Raw genomic sequence first — 22,945 nt, forward strand, 5'->3', positions numbered from 1 at the left:
AAATGTGTACAGCCTTCTTCAATCTCATACCCACCCCTCACCCGTTCCAGAGTCTGATCTACCAACTACTTTTTTGGAGAACGACTCTCAAGATTTCATTCAAGAAGAACACCAGCGTTTTGTCCCCCTCGAAGATCACAGAGGATTCGGGAAAGGAATACGACCCAATGACTTTTTGTCATATTGTATCCTCGTTTATCATTTTTGTTTGTTTATATTTATTTCTTTTTCTTTACCACTGCTGTGTCTCTCATTTAGTTAGTGACCAAGTGCATAGAAGGATGGACGAAAGCTTTAAGCATTGTAAATATTTCTACAAACAAATATCGTCTTGATAAACAAGCATATGACTGTGGATCCTTCTACTGATTACTTAGAAGCACGATACGTTGTTTTTATATTGCATATACATACATTATATATATACATATATATATATATATATATATATATATATATATATATATATATATATATATATATATATGGCAGAATGTTGTTTTGCAATACCATCATCATCGTCTCCAACACCACGCGACACAAAAGTCCCTGTGAAATTCTGCTAATCATGTTTTTTCATATGATTTCACTGCCACAAATCTCCACTCACTTCCAGCCTACCTTCCCCAAGTCCTCATCCTGGTAGGTCTGGGTGTTTATATCTATTTAAGCTCATTTTTGTTACCCTCGGTCCACTCAGTGTAACTCCTGTTTACGCATTGCCGCTGTCAAAGCGTGGGAATTTTAATGATTTGAGATGTCTTATCATGGCGCCATTCAGGGAAATCCGTTTTTTCAAATGAAAGTCCATTTGTGGACTTAACAAGTGCCAGTTGTTTTCTTTCATGAAGAGGCTTTTGTTTTACTTGTATTGATATCATTGGGAAACTGGCGTATGTTAGGATGACTTTTTACAGGTTGGAAGATTTCGTTGTAGCTTTTGTTCTGAAAAATTCATTCTCTAACAGGCTTTGATACCGTTGATGCAGCCATTGGTTTTTAATATCTATCATAGGGTATTCATGCTTGCAAAGTCGATTGAAAAATGTATTATTTGATTATTGAGAACTTTCTTAACTACAGTAATGTAATATACCGATCTTAATCAAAGTTGTATTAAGATCATTTAAATTTCATTATATTTTCCAGTGCCTTCAACGAATCGTTATCGAAAATGGGATGTGCCAATGTAAAAACAGAGAGAGAGAGAGAGAGGAGAGAGAGAGAGAGAGAGAGAGAGAGAGAGAGAGAGAGAGAGAGATATGAAAAAATAAAATAAATATATAAAGTTTATCGTATATTCAATCTCATACGCCGACCTTAAGAGCTTGTCGTATGTTGAACCTGTACAATTTCTCAAGATATATACTCTGGGTGAGTATTTTCATTTCTAGTCTGACATTTCTCTTCTGTGCATAAATTATAAGATTTTTGATGAGTTAATGAAAATCTAAGTAGGTGATGACGAACCAACCCTATCAAGGGAAAAACAAAGAATGAAATGATTTGCAAGTGAACGGGATATACATAAATTTTTTTTCAGTGTATTATATATACTGTCATTATATATTGGCGTCTTTAAGTTCTTTAAAGTAGGGTTAACTTAACAGTAGTTATATTATATATTTTAATCTTTATTTTTTTCTTTATGCTTCTTTTACTCCATAACTGTTAAAGTGTCTGAGACATTTTTCTTCTAATTCACAAATCGTGCAATATTCCTCCTGCCTTTCCTCTCAACTTCATATCTACTGAAAGTTCTGGCATCCCTCCTCCTGCAAACTCTTGTTGCGTTATTATCCACTCCATAGCTCCTGCGAGGTTGATTGTGCTTTCTCCTGTACTCAAGAAATCCTATTGCATATAATTGATGATCTTATAGACCAAAACAGAGTATCAACAAGAACACTATGGAATTAGAAGTCTTCATAGTTAGAATTGGTTGCATGGTATTCTCCCTTTCTCTTTGGTTCACCCCTTTAAAAAAAAAAGAAAAAAAAAAAGTCATACATGATATTAATTCACCAGTCCCTGAATAACTGCACCACTTTTAGTTTTTATTGTTATCATTCAGCTGCCTTTCATACTACCGTCCTATTCCGTAACTCTTTCTACGTTACGTACTGTCTTTTATCAGTTAAATTAATTGAAAAGTCCTATAAAACTCTCTTTTGCTTGTGATTTTTCTTCTACATTACTACGGCGACACTTTTGGTGTCCCACAAATTTACAGCTTAATTTTCTGTTTCTTCTCCTAATTTTCCTTATCATTCCTCTTGCTGACTCGCATTATCGTTTTGTCAGGAAAACTAACAAAAAAGTGAGCTGTTATAAAGACTGGAATACTACTACAACAGCTTGTTGCTAAAGGAAAACTAAACAAAGAAATGAGCTGTTACAAAGACCATAATCCTACTACTACAACTTCTGGCTAAAGGAAAACTAAACAGGAAAGTGAGCTGTTACATAGACCTTAATCCTACTACTACAAATTCTGGCTAAAAGAAAACTAAACAAGAAAGTGAGCTGTTACAAAGACTTGAAACTTACTACTACAACTTCTGGCTAAAGGGAATATTTTCAGCCAAATATCATGATAAATATGCAACTCTGTCTTCTTGACAGAGCCTCTTATTCGTTTCCAAAGACCATTGTGTGAAGTAAATGGGCCTGCACCTCTAACCACAATAAGTTTTTCTAATGAGCATTTGATACACAAAACATCTTCCTTGCGGAGAGAGAGAGAGAGAGAGAGACGAGAGAGAGAGAGAGAGAGAGAGAGATTCGCCTTATCATACCTACATGCTTTTGGTGGGTATCATTTCTCTCTCTCCCATCGAATAAGAAATAACACTTTATGTTAAGATTTTATTGATTATGTGATTGATTAATGATACTCATCCAAAACTCTTCATTGAATCTGTATCTCACACTTAATTTATACTCTCTCTCTCTCTCTCTCTCTCTCTCTCTCTCTCTCTCTCTCTCTCTCTCATATTTAAGACCCAGAGAATACAGCGGAAACAATTTGGTTTCTCTTCATACTGTTTCACCTTCCAATCGTCTTTTTTATGTATTTTGTATCTTAAAACGTTTTCTTAAACGCAGGAATCCATACATAAAACATTAAATTTTTCTTTCCTTTTTCCCCTACATCCACCGTCAGTTTTATGCTTTTTGATATTTAAAATTAAAGGTGAACAAGACTGTTCAAAGCTCTCATACCACAAAGAGACTTTCCAGGATGAAGAAGAGTTTCACGTCTTTCAGACGAGGAAATAATCTTAAGGCAGCCCTGTACCCATTGACAGCAGAAACAGAAAGAAGTTTCTGTGTTCTGAGAAAAATCAAGATCATTATCTACTGAACAGAAATTCTGAGTGGAGAGAAATCCTGTCGACGACACCAATCACAGCAGACGGCTGATTTGCTCTTGCAACACGGCTGACAAAGATCTCCCGTGCCTCAGTGGCGTGATCGGTATGGTCTTGGCCTACCACCTCGGTGGGTGCGAGTTTGATTCTCGGGCATTCCATTAAGGGGTTAGAGATGTGTATTTCTGGTGATAGAAGTTCACTCTCGACGTGGTTCTGAAGTCAAGTAGAGCCGTTGGTCCCGTTGTTGAATAAGCACTGCTTCCATGCAACGTAAAAACACCATACAAACAAAACAAACAAACAAACAAAGATCTCCTGAGGTAGCCGGGCATCTGAAAGAGAAAGATCACTCTCTCAAAAGAGATGCTGAAAAGACTCAGATTCTTTTCTAGGACTTTTACTTTTATGAATCAAAGGTCATCAGTATGGATTCTGTAATGCAAACTCAGCAGTTACTCTCCTCTCCTATCATACTTAGTATATATAGTCATCCAAGGAATTTTGGGAAATGTTTTAATTTTTTTGTTGTTGACATCCATAAAACTTTTAATAAGGTCTGGAATGAACGTTATTCAAACAATTAGTTATGGTCCTCATTCCTTGTAATATCTAGTGGTGCCTCTCGCGAATCTGTTCGCATCCTTAACCCTCTACTTCGGATTCGATCTCATCCTCTCCACCCCGCCCCCTCATTTAACTACCGACGATTCTGTTCGCATAATTCTCAACCTCTACCTTTTTAGCGCCCTCCAGATGGTCACTTTCATTTTAAATTATTATTGTGTAATCAGACAGAATGGGTTAATTTTTTGTATTTTGCAGACAAATTTGTATAATTTTCCTTTTATTGGCTTCGCTGTACAGGTCCAGACTTCTTCAGTATTCTTCCATCTTATTCTGAAATTATTATTTCGTAGTCACAGGCCATCTTTTTAACATATCACAAACCTCTCCCTTTTTATTTAGGCATGGCCCTTCAAGTGTAGGAGACTGTTCCCATTTCTCAATGCATACATTGCATCAACGCCAGTGAGCGTAACAGTCTTCTAAGAAACCAACCAAATATTTTTTCAGATTTGAATTACTCCTATGGGATTTTCACTTCCAACCACACAGTTCTTGAACGTTTATGTGGGTGTTCTTTTACATAGTCTTATAGTTTATAAATACCATGATAGAAACTCACTCCTTCAGTCCCCATTCTGTACTAGACTTTCGATCCTTTATAGTATTGATTGCCCTAGAACTTTGGGCTTCGTCTTAGTTTAGCTACCTTCCTATTAATGTTTTCATTCTGAAAAAACTATCCTTCACTTGCAATCATTACCATTTATGTTTCATCAGAGCTATCGTGTTGAAGTAATCAACAACAGTGAGCAGCAAACCAGTCCCTTTGGTTTTGCATTTGGTGTAACACAAGACAAAACTGTGAACATTTTATGATTCTAGTCAGCCAGCATGACGTTAAACCCGTGATCACTGTTAATCTGAAGGAACTAAAGTTAAATTAGATTAGAAGCAATTCTTCCTGCAAAAGATTCAGAGCAAGCCTAACGTTTGGGAAATGTCTTCCCTAGTGAATATTATAGTGGTGTTAGGAAGTTACTATTAGACTGGTAGATACAAAGATTTAAAAGACTGGAATTTTACCAATGCATTGGAACATGAACATATTTTTGTTGCAAGTAGGAAGAATGTCTTTATTATTTTTTATTGTTAGTTACCACTGTACTTTTCTAAATGACTGCCTTGACACCCAGCTGGCAGATGTAGAAGTGTCTTCTTTCACCCACCCAGTCCCCAATCCTCCTTCGAGGGACTTTTTCACTTCCCTCGTACCAGATGATAAGGGCGTTCTGGTTATCAGTGACGTCAGGTTCATCTGGGCGCCAGTAACTCTGGAGCATGTCTATTGGGCGTCCATCAACCCAAACCCAATAGTTCTCATGACCTTCATCAGTTCCTCCGATCCACCATGTTTCATTTCCTGTGGGTGAATAATAGTTTATCGTTCAGTATTCTGTTCCATTGGCTCTTTTTATCTCTTGCTTTAGCCATCTGGCACGTTTTCTGCTTGAAGTGGAGTATAAGTACTCATTTAAAAATAAATAGGTGAACCTGTTGGAAGAGTCGTGGATATGAATCTCATTTAAAAGTTCTTTGGTACAAATCTTCTTGCCCAAAGTTACATTCTTTCTTTGGTGATGTTGCCATTCCTAAAACTGCTACCATTACCATTAGACTATGCTGAAAGGTAATATTATTAATTATTATTGTTAAATGTCTTGATATATTTTCATATACTTACATATCTGTAGACTGTCAGGATACCTTAATACTATTCTAGAAAATGATGAATGTTGTTTCATATATATATATATATATATATATATATATATATATATATATATATAATATATATATATATTATATATTCTTCATATATTATATATATATATATATATATATATATTATATATATATATATATATATTCTTACATATTGGGCACGGCCGTGTGGACCTCAATCGTAAAAATATTAGAGGAAAAAAATGGAAAATAGCGGGCTTTTGACTTACCTTAGATAACTGTAAAAACGATTGATTTGGTTCTGGGAGGTCGCCAGGAAACTCAGCTGATTAATTTACATTACATTTATTTACAAAAGTACATGGACTGGCCTGGGATAAAGGCACGGCATAGAGCCACGTGGGCAGAGAGCTGTATAATGTCTGGATCGCTCCTATCTCTCACAATATGGAAAAACTGGCCACAATCAAATCTAATTCAATGCAGGTTTCCAAAATTGATGATAGGTATCTTGCGTTAAGGAAGCTCTTGCGTGCGATGAGACATGACACTTGACTCAGCAAAAATCTGGAAAAGTTCCCAGATTAGATACAATCTAAAATAAGGACTTCTTCACTATATTTCAGCTACAAGGGCAGTCACTTTTATTTAACACACACTGGGGAGGAACTCTAGTGTTTAAATGAAATATTCAATGAAGACTTTGTTTGTCTGGGACTATCACAAAAGGTGGCATGTGGCCACTAGGCAGGGAAAGGAACAAAGGGATGTTCATTTGAGAATTAGGAGTTTGAATTGGAAAATGTGGAAGAGTTTACTTGACTCGGAGGAAAAGAACTGGCAATGTGGCTGTAACTCAAGATGTATCTCGATACCTTATGTAGTGGACCTTTGTAGAATATGGCGTTGGCTTTGTCCGAGGTCAGGGCGCCAGTTAGCCCCTTTGTAGGCCTATGGGCAGGCTGGCTTGGATGTCTGACCTGGGTCAAGGTATGTGCTGGACTGAGAGTGTCATCGGGCGCGAAGCTTGGGTTTTGGGGGCAGCTTCTCCCCTTCCCCCCTGTTGGCAGGCCATCCTGGGAATAGAGCATATTCCCCCCCTGCTAATAACGGAAAATGACGATCTCTGGCCTGCTTTGTGTTTCCTGCCTTAAGTCAGCTGTTTAGGAGAAAAAATGGCTGCTCTTCTAGCAACTGAATAATTTAAATGACTGCTGGGTAGGCGATTGGGTCAATAAACGTAATAGCTCCCCCTGTTAAGAAGGCATTCGCTCCCTTTCGGGTGTGAAGGCCTTGGCTAAATAAGTTGATCGCCTCGACTACCCAGTTCTCCTACTCTAACTGAGGTTTTTAGAGCAGCGATACGGCTAGCTACAATGGCCCACCTAATTTATAGGTGGAGATGCTAAGTGTACTAACTAACTGAATTAATTAACTGTAGTCTACCCAAAGTGAGAACTACTGGTTGTCTGTGACGACCAGGCTACTCTGTAAGGTTACTTTGAAAATTCTACTTTCTACTACCCTAATGCCTTGGTACTAAATTATTAGCCTAACCTACTCATTACAATTAATTAGAGATGCAATCATTCCAGAATGTGGTACGCACTGCAGAGGTTTAGCGACCTGAATTGTTAAAATACATAAGATCAGTTAATGATGCATGAGGGTGATGAGTGATTAGTAGGGTACCAGGATGGAAATATAATGAGGTAATTATGACATTTATGTGAGGGTTAGCGACACAAGTTCTAGGGGGTTAGAGAGTTAGTCTACTGGCAGAGATCAGGCTGGCTACCTTCTCTTGGTAGGTGCCAGGATCACTCTGCAAATTAATGTGACACTGTACCTAGGGCACAGGCGTGCCCGTGGTGACGGGAGACAGAGGCTCCTGTCTCTTGTGGAAGGCTAAGCCTTGTGGAGATTGGACAGTGTCCACTGCTGGTAGCTTGCTAGGGCACCTAGGCCAATTCATGGAGTGCCCTATTACGTTGCAGGTTTTGCAGCGGAACTGTGAGTGATCAGTCTCCCTCCTTGGTGACGGGGGAGACTGTTGGTGGCCGCACTTCTGGGAGGAAGTAGGATTTTGATGGCTCCTTGCTTTGGAGTAATTTGTCGTGGGGTTAGGACCCTTAGGTTTTTTAAAATGAGAAGGGCACTTCAAATCTTGTCCCAGGAGGAGGTTGTAACCTCCTGGAATGTAGCTTGCAACTGCAAGAGTACATACTTTGGAGAGGTTAGGTCTTGTGACTCTCAATTGGACAGTGGGAAGCATCAACTTAATGTGGTTGATGCCTTCAATTGTGATAAGTTGGCGCCTATTGACGCTAGCCCCGTGAGGGATTTGGTCTTCCCGTATCAGGGAGATTGAGCCCCAGAGTCATCAAAGGCTCTGACATGGCTTGGGGGATAATGACCTTGGAGGGGTGCAATGGTTATAGGGCCCTTAGCTGGGGGGGCCTAGCGAAGATGAATTGGTAACTGCCATTGCGATGGCGGGAATATTGTGATTAGCGCACCCTCCGTTATTTACTGACATGTGACCCTTGCGGCCACAGTCCCGGCAGAACTCGTTCCAGAACTTCTTCCGTGGCACTGGATGATAAGGCCGAGATGGCACCACAGGTTGCGAATCTGTGGGGTCACCAAGGCTTGCAGTGTGCTCTGGCACAGGTGAAGAGTTCTTTCTGGCAGTGATTAGATGTGGGGAGGTTAAGGTATACTCCTTTGAATTATCCTCGGAAACAAGTCCGAGGTTGTCTAGTTGGCTCACTTCTTCCGAAATGGAGGAGGCAGGCGGTGAAGAGGTAAGAGGCTGGGATGATGCGGAAGAAATTTCTAGCTCTAGCACTGGATCAGGACCAAGCTTACGAATAGAAAGGATGTTGGTGACATCGGAGGCACTAGCCTCTGAATCCAAAACGGAGGTTTGGTTATCTGGCATGCTGCAGGGGTCTGGTGCATCTGGTAGTGGGAACTGTGTCCAGGGGAGATACGGCTTTAGGAGATCTCGGCCCAATATGACCTGATAAACGTCATGAAATTTATCAACAACACCCAGGGGGCACAATGTGGTTTCCCTGGTCTCCTGGTCCAATAAGGGCATTTGCACCTTCAGAAGGACTGAAGGCACAAAATAGAGGTTACTGTCAATCCATTTAAACTGAATGGCTTCGTCCTTCTGGATTTTGGCACCCCTAGGCAATGCCTTTCTTGAAATGAGGGAGACCTGGGCTTTGGCATCGGCCATGACGTGTACCCACTGGTAGGCTGTAGGAGACTGTTCATCAGGGAGGGCTACATGGTAGCCTTGGAGAAGTTCACCCAGGAAGCTCTCATCCCAAGGTAGGGATCGACTAGGGCACTGGTCGGAATTCACAGCATGCCCACGCACACAACAAGGGGTGCAGAACCTCCGCAACCACCTCTTACCGGAAGTCCAGCTCATGGTCTGGGGCTTGGAACCAGGGGAAGACATTTCCCTTAGGCTGCAGTAGAGGCTTGGATAAATTTTAAAATGATGGCCAGGAATAGTACAGGATGGATGGGAGTGCCTACTTGGTAAGGTGGCACTCACCTAGAAAGGTGTTCTGCGAATGAGGTAAAGTTCGTGATGAACAAGGTAATGTGTCTGAGAAGACTGGGTGCTCTGTGGCACTTTGGAAGTGTCCCATAAATGGTTGGCAGTTCGAAATGGCACCTTCTAAGGAAGTGATGAAATATGAAAGTGTGTGCTGTGTAAGTCACACTTAAGGGCGTTCTTAACTTTGGGAGACGCAATGGTTGGGTGATCCGGGATAGCGGATACACTAATGAAATGGGTGTTCCGTAAGACGGATACGCAGGTAAATACAGGCAGTCCCCGGGTTACAACGGGCTCGGCTTACGATGTTCCAAGGTTAAGGCGCTTTTCAATTATATTCATCAGAAATTGTTTCCAGGGTTACGACACATGTTCCAGGGTTATGACGCCTACAATACTCATCTGGCAGAAGAAATATGACACCAAAAATGCAAAATAATCAATATTTGAAGTTTTTTTTTGTGAAAAATGCAATAAGAATGCAGTTTACAGAGTTTTCAATGCACCCAAAGCATTAAAAGTAAGGTTTTCTTAGGATTTTTTATGATGTTCCGGTTTACGACGATTTTCGGGTTACAACGCGTCTCAAGAACGGAACCCCCATTGTAACCTGGTGACTACCTGTAGCTACCTGTACGTTTGTACAGGTGCATGGCACTTATGGAGGCGTTCCTTGGATAGCACTAGTAGAGTGCTGGTATTGCGGCACTTATGGAGGCGTTCCTTTGTTGAGTGTTCCGAAGGAGCACTGATCCTTGTACATGGAAACACTAATGAAATAGGCGTTCCGTAATGGCGGATACGTGCTTGAATGGCTACCTGTACCTCCTGTACAGGCGCACGGCACTTATGGAGGCGTTCCTTGGACAGCACGAGTAGTGCTGGGATAGCGGCACTTATGGAGTCATTCCTTTGGTGATTGTCATGGTAATTGCTTTATAGCAAAGAATTATGAGTTAAAGGAAAGGAAAACGCATCTTCGAGAAGTTCTGCATCACAGAGGCTTTCGCGCACGTATTGGAGGTGCCTGTTCTCATGATTGTTCTAGAATCGGCAGGATTGTTGGGGAACTTGACAGGCGCCGATGGGACGTGAGGAACGCCGTAATTTCTGATGTAATACTTCATCCAGATTCTTCTAAGAAGTTCTAGTAATCTTGGGAGTCTGTGACGTTCGTGCTCCGCCTCCCCCGTAGGCCCCGCCCCCAGGTCACCGTATAAATACGACTGACGAAGTAGCATGGATGAGAGATCATCAGTAAGAGTCACAGATCAGATTATCACTGAGAGCCCAGCAGCAGAGATCAGAGATCATCAGAGAGAGATAAGAGGAGAAGAAACAGACAAAGGATCAGAGAGAAAAAGTCGCTCGAGAGTTGGTCTAATTCTGGTCAAGTCGTCGTCAGGATTGGACGACCGAGTTATTTTGACGTTGAGCAAACTTTCAGAGAAGAAACGTTCTACAAGAGGTTTTGGGGAGTTCCTGGCCTTCAAGTATTAAGAGTAGACATTGTTTTCTGCAATACGGTGGCAAGAAGGTGTCTGCAATTAGACTTCTCCTTCTGTGAAGCCATCGCTTCGAGTCGCAAAACTGGCCGGCAAGTACTTTCATTACCCCAACGTTTCCCCAGTTTATGCAGTGTAAGATTTTACCTTTTTTATGTAAATAGGAGATACCATTCTGCATTTATCTTTGTTAACAAGTTTGTAAATAAACCTTTGTTGTGTTAGTGTTTCTTTCTATATTCGTATCCCCAGTTTCAACTGTTGGTGTTGAATTCTTTTTGTTTATCATTATATCGAACCTGGAGCGGACCTCTCCCTCGGGGATCTCTCTCGGTCCGTAACATTTTGTGGCGACCTTGCTTGGGCTATCAGCACTGTAACAGTTTGAAACAGGGAGAATATAGAAAGAACCAGAATGAGTGAGATAGCGAATGAGTTTATTGAGTCAGGCAAGCTCCTAGGTCTCAAGGGGAATGATCTCCGTGAGTATGTTGAAAGGAAAGAAAGAGAAAAGTATGAGAGAGATGAAAGAGCGGCTGAGAGAGAAGTGAGGAAAATGCAGCAAGAGGTAGAAATGTTGGTAATGCAGCAGGAAGAAAGAGAGAAAGTGCCTATGCATGAGCAGGAAGAAAGAGAGAAAGTGCCTATGCATGAGCAGGAAGAAAGAGAGAAAGTGCCTATGCATGAGCAGGAAGAAAGAGAGAAAGTGCCTATGCATGTAGCAGGAGAAAGGAAGGAATAAAGTGGGCCTATTGGGGCCATGGCAGGAAGAAAGGAGAGAAAGGGCCTATGCATGAGCAGGAAGAAAGAGAGAAAGTGCCTATGCATGAGCAGGAAGAAAGAGAGAAAGTGCCTATGCATGAGCAGGAAGAAAGAGAGGTGCCTAGAAAGAACGTATGCACGAGTTGGAAATTGCTCGGTTAAGCCGAAGTACTCGTAACAGTCGGACAGGTGAAAACGCAAACGGAGCTGATAGGTTAGGCATGAGTGCAGTGTTGAAATTAGTACCAAAGTTTGATGAGGAAGATGTAACGATATATTTCATGTGTTTTGAGAAGGTAATGGAAAGAGTAGGTTCTCCAACCAAAAGAAACGTGGACATTATATTTACAGTCAGTTTTGAGTGGTAGGGCATTGACTGTGTATAGTTGCATGTCTAAGGAGGAATGTGATGATTATGATATTGTGAAAGAAACTGTTCTTAGCGCATACAGCTTAGTACCGGAGGCATAACGTAAGAAATTTAAAAGTTTTAGAAAGGATGAAAATATTACGTATGTAGAATACGTGTGGCAGTAAAGAAACACAGACTTGGTTTTTTCTTCTTTACTTAAAAAAATAATAATATATATAATGGATACACACACACAACGATCCTTTGGTGGAGAGGTAATGCCCTACCACTTACCACTCAAAACTGACTGTAAATATAATGTCCACGTTTCTTTAGGAGAACCTACTCTTTCCATTACCTTCTAAAAACACATGAAATATATCGTTACATCTTCCTCATCAAACTTTGGTACTAATTTCAACACTGCACTCATGCCTAACCTATCAGCTCCGTTTGCGTTTTCACCTGTCCGACTGTTATGAGTACTTTGGCTTAACCGAGCAATTTCCAACTCGTCTGTTCTTTCTCTCTTTCTTCCTGCTCATGCATAGGCACTTTTTCTCTTTCTTCCTGCTGCATTACAGGGCTTGACTTCAACTAACCACACATACTCCCCACTCTCCAAGAGAACATCTTAAATAATCATTGACAATCAACAACAAGTAATATACAAACTCAATTAGTCATAAATGGTCATTTACACCTCTTCCTTAACAACCCACAACAACAGAAATACCTTTATACTTAAACTGTCCAATTAAACCCAAACAGTAATTAACAGTTTCAAACAATAATTATACACTCCCCCTGAATTACATTCACATATATTACAAACTCTAGCTCATCTAAATCTTGTTGAATGTCTTGAAATCGCGTTGCACTCAGCAACAGTGTCTGAATCTTCCTCTTCCCCCTCATCTTCATGAACAGGAAGCTGTATAAGAAGCTCCTCATCCTCAGCATCAGTAGTTTCCTCACTCAATATCAATCCTTGTGAAGAACACGAACGAAGATCTCTAATATGGCATGGAACTCCATTGACTTCAACAGCTTGTTCTGAAAAAACTCTCGTAACCTTGCCTCTTTCAAATTGCATATTGCATCGCATGTTGGGTGGTTTTACCCACACTTCATCACCTGCTTTGTAGGGGCCACTCACTGCCACTTTGTTCATTGTGCATGGATCCACTCCTCGGGCCCTCACAGGGTAAGAATACAGCATACTGACAGGGGCCGTCGTTGAGTCGCAGTCATCACGAGGCATCAAATTATACAGATATACAGCCTCTGCAATGCTACAGCCTTTCCTTGCAGCAATGACTTTAACAGTTCGATGGCATCTCTCAGCTATACCATTTCCTGATGGAACATAAGCACATCTAAAATTAAGATGCACGCACCACTTTTTTGCAAAGTCAGCAAATAGTTTGCTGCAAAAAGCAGTGTCATTGTCAATTAACAATTCCTCCGGCGCTCCTCGTTCATAGAACACTGTCTCAAGTTGCCCGATGATGCTCTCACTGGTCTGAAAATGGAGCGGACGCCAGATGGCAAATAGAGATGGTCCACAATCAATGAGAGTAAGATACGGCCATCCATCATAGTGAGTAATATCCATGCCAACTCTCTGCCACACTCTATCCACTTCCAGACTACCCTTCTGCCACTTCACTGGGGCCTGGTCTATTGACTGGCATGCCTCACAACATTTGACAACAGCCTGTACTTGCCGCCTGGTAACTCCTGGATAGACTTTCTTCACAAAATAGAGAGTTTTTCTCACACCTGGGTGACCAGCAGCATGATGGATCTCCTTAATTCCATCACTAATGGCAGGGACAACAGAAGCACACACAAGTTTTGCATCTTGGTGACATGAACCAAGGTCCCTCAGCCAGCGCTGAGGTACACGTGTCAAACTGTCAGCTTTATTATTGGCAGAAGACACAAGTGTAATAGACAGCTGGAGGTCACACTCTTCTATCAATGACAAGACTATTCTTAGTCTTCTTCTGATGAGCATTTCACTTGCAGCCTTAGTCTTCAATCTGCTTTTTCCTAAAAGTCTATCTGAAATCCATCTATGCACAGTAGATGAGTCAGTCATTAATTCCACCTTTTGTATCTTCCAAGCCAGTGCAAGACTCAATCCTTTAATGACTCCATCTAGCTCAGCCATATTGATGTGGCAAGAGTCGTCTTTCTGCAGCCAGCTGGCATCTTCCACAATGGAACCATTTACTTCCACTGCGACACCAAGTGCAAGAGATCTAGCATCCACCCAGATCTTGAATTTGTCACCGGTGACATTCCACTGTCCTCTCACAGGGTCATCCTTCTTAACCTTCTCCAGAAGTTCCTGCAAACACATTTTGATGTAATCATCATTAATGACGTCGTCCCATCCTTCAGTGACTTTATTGACTCTTCTCTTGATGAATGCTACCGCCACTCACAGCCATCCACAAACAGGGTAATGGCCTAACAGTCTACCACAGTATGAGAACACTGCTTGCCGAGTCAATTGTCTTGGTGCATCGCCCAGGTCATTGTCCCTTTTCCAAAAAAGACTCTCCTGCTCCCCCCAAACTCTCAGGCCCAATGCTCGAGCCCTTTCAGCAAGTCTTTGGTGTGGCTTACTTACTAGCCCAAAATTTCTAAGATGCTCCTCTACACAGCTGGCCTTAACAATATCTTCATTCACCAAGATGTCATCAATATTGGCTGATGTTCCTTTTCTTACAATTGGGTCCTGAAGGACACAGTTTAAAACAGATTTCATTACCATTGGAGCAATATTCAAGCCAAACCCCAGTCGAATCAGGCAATACCTCTGGCCTTTGAAATATACAGTCTGGTATGGCAACAGAGACTCATGGATTCTTATTTGCAGGTAAGCTTTAGCCAAGTCTACTACAGATACATTCACTCCTTGCCTGCGCCACTCACGTAGTTTGTCTGAGCACACATCCGAGTCTGCTGTAAATGCATCAATGTATGTATTCAGTTCTCTGAAGTCCAGTACAGGCCGCACCTTCTTTTTATTTTGCTGTACAACGGCCATGAGGGGAATAAGCCCCTTAGCTGGTCCATATTTATTCTCATCATAAGGAAGCAGCCAGCCATCATTCACCCATCTTTGTAGCTCTGATTCATACAGGTCCTTTGCCTCCTGAGGTACAGAATATGCCTTTACTCCATTCTCCAGGATGCCAGGCTCCTTGCCCTCAGACCATTTCCATGTAGCTAAGAAACATTTAATCACAGGATCATAAATTGCACTAAAATCATGCTCATCCACCCCACCATCACATCAGCAGCTGCAGAAAAGAGTGTCTTCCATTCCAAATCATACACCACCCTGGGTACGTCTGATACAGGTGCAGTGGAGGCGTTCCTTGGACAGCACTAGTAGAGTGCTGGAAATGGGCGTTCTGTAATGGCGGATACACGGGTAAAATGGCTACCTGTACAGCCTGTACAGGTGCAATGGCACTAATGGAGGCATTCCTTGGTTGCACTGGTAGCCTGCTAGTGTGTCCCATCAAACGACACTAAATGCAGCATACTCGAATATACTGAAATGAAATGGCACTCTGTTCGTGGCAGAGGAGAGAAAGTAAAAAGGGGGGAGTACTTCAGCAGCCAGTCGATGGACAGTGTCACAGATTAGTGGCACTGTAAAATGGTAGGGCCTGTGGTGCACTGGTGGTGGCCAGTCCTAGACAGGTAGGGGCTTCCTTGTATGGAAGTAATGAGTTTGTGTGGGCACACTGTGCAGTTTGTGCTTGTGGTATACGCAAGTCTTTTGTAATAAAAAAATGGAAAGGACCACTCGGGCAACGACAGGTAACAGTAAATTAAAAATGCTCAGTCCTTGGCTGAAGTACTCGGTAAATTAAATAATGATTGCAAGACTGTATTGGACACAGGCGCTTATCACACTCAGTGTAAATGAAAGTCACAAGAGACTAAGTAATGGTAATGCTGCATGCGTAAGTAATGAATGTAGTACTCTTGGCTTTTTTTAATAATAGGTTCTCTCCCTCTCTCTCTCTCTCTCTCTCTCTCTCTGAGAGCGTAAAAATTATATATGATGAACTCCCTTGTATTTATATGAACTAATGATTGTAGTTTAATATGACCCAACTTGCGTTGAATGATTTCCTTACGTGAAGTTTAAGTTTATGAAAATAGAACGCGCTAGCAATTAACGATTTTTACGTTACTGGTAGCGGCTTGCACTAAAATGTGATTTACAATGACGCGTTTACGTTAACAATTCTTTTAAGTTAATTTACGTTTAAGATTTATATTTACCTTACAGAAGGTAACTAGCTCCCTGTGACAAGTGAAATGACGGTAAGGATGTTAAAAAAATGTTAGCAAAACATTTGTAAATGAAAAGGTTATGTTAAGTACGAAGTGAAATGCTAACTTTCGTTTAGCGAGCGAGTGAGCGATGCTAAGTGTAACGTGCGGGAGGTGAGCAGACCGAGCCAGGCTGCTACATGCGATGGCAAATCAGCTGATCACTTGTGTAAAAGTGAGAGCGATTTACAACAAAATGCTAATTTGTTATTGAAAGGAAAACAACATGAAATTTTCTGGCAGAATGATAGATACTAGCATGAAGGTTGATATTATTGACGTTAAAGCACCAAGATTTACGTTATTCGGCTTAATTTGTTGAGATAACGCTTTAGGTGATGAATGCTTTGCTTTGTGTGAACGAAGTTTGGCTGGCAGCCAGGACTGGCCGCGCATGCGCTCTGAGCTAAGAGAGCACTGTGGTTACCAACACTTGACAAAAGAATTGTACCCTTCTTTTCACGTAACTTTTAGTAGAACACTCCTAACTAGCTAGGCTTGCTAATACAGCAATAAACCCTGGCAAAGCACTTCCTAGTTTTAACTAGTACTTTCTGGCATCTATCTTCCCCACACGTGTCGTGCAGACAGGCTGATACAAACTCTTAGGCGCTTTTGCTGTTACACACTAATACCTCTTACTTAGAGAAATAGTTATTTAAACACTTCTAAAATAACTCCTTAACGTACCTTAAGCTAACAGTGGTTATAAGAATAATCATATTAAATGAATGATATGCCTTACCGTGAGTCTGTGTGTCTCCTGCTCATGTATGAATGCTTTCGTTCGATTTACGCTTTCTAAAAGTCATTTACAGTTTACGTTTTTAAGGGGATAATGCGATTTACAAGCTTTTAAACAGGCCTGGGGTTCGATCCTCGGTTAAGGTCTGCCACTCTTATGTATTGGGGCACGGCCTTGTGGACCTCAATCGTAAATGAAGGAAATATTAGAGGGAAAAAATGGAAAATAGAGGGCTTCTGACTTACCTTAGATAACTATAAAAAGGATTGATTTGGTTCTGGTAGGTCGCCAGGAAACTCAGCTGAGTAATTTACATTACATTTATTTACAAAAGTACATGGACTGGCCTGGGATAAAGGCAGGGCATAGAGCCACGTGGGCTGAGCGCTGTATAATGTCTGGATTGCTCCTATCTCTCACAATATGGAAAAACTGACCACAATCAAATCTAATTCAATGCAGATTTCCAAAATTGACAATAGGTATCTTGATAATAAGGACTTCTTGCACTATATATCAGCTACAAAGGCAGTCACTTTTGTTTAACACACACTGGGGAGGAACTCTAGTGTTTAAATGAAATATTCAATGAAGATTTTGTTTGTCTGGGACTATCACAAAAGGTGGCATGCGGCCACAAGGCAGGGAAATGAACAAAGGGATGCCCATTTGAGAATTAGGAGTTTGAATTGGAAAATGTGGAAGAGTTTACTTGACTCGGAGGAAAAGAACTGGCAATATGGCTGTAACTCAAGATGTACCTGGATGCCCATAGGCCCCTTTGTAGGCCTATGGGCAGGCTGGCTTGGACGTCTGATCTGGGTCAAGGTCTGTGCTGGACTGAGAGCGTCGTTGGGCGCAAAGCTTGGTTGTTGGGGGCCAGCTCTTCCCCCCCTGTTGGCAGGCCATCCTGGGAACAGAGCATATCGCCAGCAAGAGGTTCACAGGATAAAAGATCTTGAGAGTAAGCCTAAGAAGTACCTAGCTAACTACACACTTCCTTTTGGGATTCGTCCCTAAGGCTTAAAGGAGTCCTTATCCCCCCCCCCCCCCCCCCCCCCCCCCCCCCCCCCCCCCACTACTAACGGAAAATGACGATCTCTGGCCTGCTTTGTGTTTTCCGCCTAAAGTCAGCTGATTAGGAGAAAAAATGGCTGCTCTTCTAACAACTGAATAATTTAAATGACTGCTGGGTAGACGAGGGGGTCAATAAACAATAATATATATATATGATATATGTGTATGTGTGTGTGTGTGCAAAATCTTCTATCTCCGAAAGTTCTTCACCGATTGCTTTGAAATTTTGACACAACATTGCTTTCGAATACATGCGTGTGTTTATAATGGGGTTTCATCCTACCTCCCCCCTCCGAAGGGGGTGGGGGTGAGAAGGGATTCCCTGAAACGCAGCTGGTTCTGTCCGTGGAACGGGGCTGGTTATGCCCGTAGATTTAGTTACTGTACAAATTTATCATACATAATTTCTGTATACATATGACTTATCATTTGGAAAGGAATACTATAAGGTAAACATCAAAGACATCAAAGAGGGTGGAGTTTGGGGAGGGGGATGATAGAGAAAGAATGAAAATCAGAGGAAGTGAGAGAGAGTTTTGACGGGGTGTAAGGGAGAAGGAAAAGGAAGAAAGACAGAGAGAGAGAGAGAGAGAGAGAAAGAGAAGAGCGGGTGTTTTGGAGGAGAGAGAGAGAGAGAGAGAGAGAGAGAGAGTTGGTATTAGTGAGAAGAAAGAGGGAACGAGATAGTGATTGTTGGATAGAGAAAGAGAGAGTACGAGAAAGGAGCGAGAGGGACAGGAAGAGAGAGAGAGAGAGAGAGAGAGAGAGAGAGAGATGGGGGCGGGTGGTATTCATGAGAAGAAAGATGGAAAGAGAAAGTGATGGTTGGAGGGAGAAAGAGAGTGTAAGAGAAAGGAGCTTTCTTTTTTCTTGCTTTTTCATTTAACCAGACTGAACCACAGCAACGGTCCAAAAGTTCTTCACCGATTGCTTTCAAATTTTGACACAACATTACATTCGAATACGCGCGTGTTTTTGTAATGAGATTTCATCCTACCTCCCACCCTCTGAAGGGGGTTGTGGGTGAGAAGGGACTCCCTGAAACAGAGCTGGTTCTGCCCAAGAAACGGGGCTGGTTATACCTCTAGACATAGTTACTTTACGAATTTATCATACATAATTTCTATATACATATGACTTATCTTTTAGAAAAGAATACTATAGGGTAAACATCAATGACATCAAAGAGGGTTGACAGAGAGAGAATGAGAGGGAGAGGAAGTGAGAGAGAGTAGACGGGGTGTTGGAGAGAAGAAAGAGGAAAAAAGACAGAGACAGAGAAGAGAGAGAGAGAGTTGGTATTAGTGAGAAGAAGAGGGAAAGAGACAGTGATTGTTGGAGAGAGAAAGAGAGAGTAAGAGAAAGGAGCAAGAGGGAGAGGAAGAGAGAGTACAGGGGTTGTTAGGTAGGAGAAAGATGGAAAAAGTGAGTGAGAGAGGGAGACAGACAGAGAGAGAGAGAAGAATCATTGTTTGGGAAGAGAGAGAGAGAGACCTTACCTTACCTTACCTTACAGACCTTACATCTTGTTCGGGTTGCCCCAGGTCCCTGAGTATGAGGCACCTCTAATGTCTACCAGAGAGTTGCTATTACATCTTCCTGTATATTTTGCATCTTCCAATCTTGGATGGTCTGGGATGCAGTTTAGATATTTGTCGAGGTTATTCTTAAACACATCTACGATCACTCCTGTTATATTCCTCAGATGAGCTGGCAACACATTGAATAGACGCTGCATTATTGATGCTGGTGCGTAGTGGATTAATGTCCTGTGTGCTTTCCTTATTTTTCCTGGTATAGTTTTGGGCACTATTAATCTACCTCTGCTTGCTCTTTCTGATATTTTTAGCTCCATGATGTTTTCTGCCATTCCTTCTATCTGTTTCCATGCCTGAATTATCATGCAGCGTTCTCTTCTCCTTTCTAGACCATATAATTTTAAGGATTGTAGTCTTTCCCAGTAGTCAAGGTCCTTAACTTCTTCTATTCTAGCTGTAAAGGACCTTTGTACACTCTCTATTTGTGCAATATCCTTTTGATAGTGTGGGTACCATATCATATTGCAATATTCAAGTAGACTACGAACATATGTTTTATAAAGCATAATCATGTGTTCAGCTTTTCTTGTTTTGAAATGCAGTAACAACATTCCCATTTTTGCTTTACATTTTGCCAATAGAATTGCTATTTGATCGTTGCATAACATGTTCCTATTCATCATCACACCAAGGTCTTTAACTGCTTCCTTATTTGTGATTGTCTCATTATTAGGTCCCCTATATGCATATAGCTTTCCTTCTCTGTCTCCATAGTTTATTGATTCAAATTTATCAGAGTTAAATACCATCCTATTTACCTCTGCCCAATCATATACTTTGTAAAGGTCTCTTTGTAGCGCGTTCCTATCATCACAAGTAATTTCTCTACTTATTCTTGTGTCATCGGCGAAGCTACTCACTACCGAGTCCTTAACATTACTGTCTATGCCTGCGATCATAATAACAAACAGTAATGCAGCTAACACCGTACATTGTGGCACACCGGAAATTACCCTAGCTTCATCCGATTTCTCATCATTTGCAATAACTATCTGTTTTCTGTTGTGTAAAAATTCATTTAACCATCTTCCTACTTTATCCACTATATTATGTTTTCTAATTTTCTTCGCTAATATATTATGGTCTACCTTGTCAAAAGCTTTTGCAAAGTCTAGATAAACCACATCTGTTTCATTTCCGCTTTTCATATTTTTGTATATGTTTTCACGGTGGACTAACAGTTGGGTTTGTGTACTTTTTCCGGGTACGAAACCATGTAGTCCTATATTAAACAGATTATTTTTTATTAAATTTTTCATAATATTTTTCTTCATTACCCTTTCATGCACTTTCATAATATGTGATGTTAGACTCACAGGCCTATAATTACTTGCCTCTAGTCTTGATCCACTTTTGAATGTAGGGGTAATATATGCTAATTTGTGCTCATCATAAATCGTGCCTGTATCTACACTTTGTCTTAATAATATTGCAAGTGGCTTTGCGATAGAATGAACTACTTTCTTTAACAAAATAGCAGGAACTCCATCAGGCCCTGCTGCAGCTCCATTTTTAATTTCATTAATAGCCTGCATAATATCAGCTTCATTAATATCTATGTCAGCTAAATATTCACTATTTTCATCCCTTACTTCTATATCATTATCTTCATTATCTATTCTAGGGGTGAATTCTCTCTTATATCGTTCTGCCATTATGTTGCAAATTTCATTTTTTTCATTCGTTAATCTCCCTTCAATTCTTAGAGGGCCTATTTCTATTCTTCTTTTATTCATCTTTTTTGCGTATGAGTATAATAGTTGGTAATAGTGAGAAGAAAGAGGGGAAGAGACAGTGATGGTTGGAGAGAGTAAGAGAAGGGAGCTATCTTGTTTCTTTGTGTGTTTAAGAAGTGAGAGAAGGACAGACAGATCGAAATCAAATGTCTTTATTACAAATTTTTAAACAGCCTTCTCGTCCCTAAGTTCGCTGTACCTATTGTTCCAAAAATGCCTTTTTTTTTTTTTTTTTTTGTCAGTCTTCCACTAATACATAAAGTCTTTTTATGAAGTTTTATACAAAATCATCAGTCGCCATATTCTGGCTGTTAATGTAAAACTAATACCAAGAAGCCTTTTAATGAATGGCTCTCTATTTAAATGTAAAGAAAAGCTAAGCCCTCTAACGAACTCCGGTGTAATATAGAAATTCACTTGCCCCAGATGTGACCTCGGGATTATGTCGGTTGCAGACGGAGGTTGCTGAAGGTGAGAATAGATTCTCATCGTGGTGTTAGTTACTGGACAGGGGTTGAACTATCGTACCCTGAATTCTGTAGCGTTCAGGTCATTTTTATAAGTGTAAGAGTGATATCAAATATGATTGATGATTTTGAGATGATGGGTGGAGCCTAGAGCCATCAATTTCTGACGATTCTTGAATCATTGTTTTCCAACAAATTGCTCCTCATTTAAACTCCCAGCCCTCTGCCACGCCTCTGTACCTGTCGAGAGCGTTCCTGGAACCCCAAGATGCCCTTCGTTGGCACTCTGCTTTCTTTCTGCTTGATAAATAGGTGTACCTTTTCTTCTTTATTTCAGTTTTTAATTATTAATTTTAATTTTTTGACAACTTCTAATTTTTTATTTTATTTTTGTCTGAATAATTTAATGTTTATCATTTCGTTTTGTCTTTTTAGCCTTGAAAATGGGACAATTGTGGCCCAGAAACGTCGGCGATTGTAATAAAGACATTGGATTTTATCTTGTCTGTTCTCCCATTTCTGATGTTGATCGAATTCATAGCATCTACCAGCTTCCTGTGGTTGTGTATCCCTTAAACGCCGATTGGACGTATTTATACATTGACTAAAATTATCTGTCGGGTGCTTGATTGACGTACGATACGTCAACTAAAAAAGTTTTTTTAAATATTCACGGAAAAATAGTTATAGGCATACTTGGCAAAAAATTTTAAATCACGCGCCTTGAGGGATGCTGGGAGTTCACGGATCAAGCTGTTGTTTTGTTTACAAGTATTACCCAGCTGCGCATGCGTGAATTGCGTTCTTCTCGCACCAGCAAGCATCAGCGATGCGTCGTCCGAGAGCGATCTCTTGACGCATTCGTGTTTTGACGAACTTTTACGTGTGTTTAAGTATTTGTGGTGATACAAGACATACATAGAGATGTCCCAACGTCGTCTGGAGCGCGAAAGGCACGTTTTGCCTTTTAGTCGGGATCGTGTGAGGCGTGTTTTGGACTTGAATGCTGGAGAGGGACCAAGCACCCAAGATGGCCCAGCTTCCCAACGCCGTGGTGTTATG

General features: G+C 41.0%; 1 protein-coding gene across 1 annotated transcript in view; it reads right to left on the reverse strand.

Annotated features, from left to right (window-relative positions):
* Positions 1–5,074: 5,074 nt before the first annotated feature.
* LOC135225227 (hepatic lectin-like) overlaps positions 5,075–22,945 on the reverse strand; it is a 36,196-nt gene continuing 18,325 nt past the window's right edge. The window contains exon 3 of the mRNA XM_064264551.1: positions 5,075–5,364. Within this exon, the coding sequence (XP_064120621.1) occupies positions 5,114–5,364 (251 nt within the window). The 3' untranslated portion in view covers positions 5,075–5,113. The remainder of the gene's footprint in view (positions 5,365–22,945) is intronic.

The sequence above is a fragment of the Macrobrachium nipponense genome, chromosome 13 (genome assembly GCF_015104395.2).
Source record: "Macrobrachium nipponense isolate FS-2020 chromosome 13, ASM1510439v2, whole genome shotgun sequence".
NCBI classification, from domain to species: Eukaryota; Metazoa; Arthropoda; class Malacostraca; order Decapoda; family Palaemonidae; genus Macrobrachium; species Macrobrachium nipponense.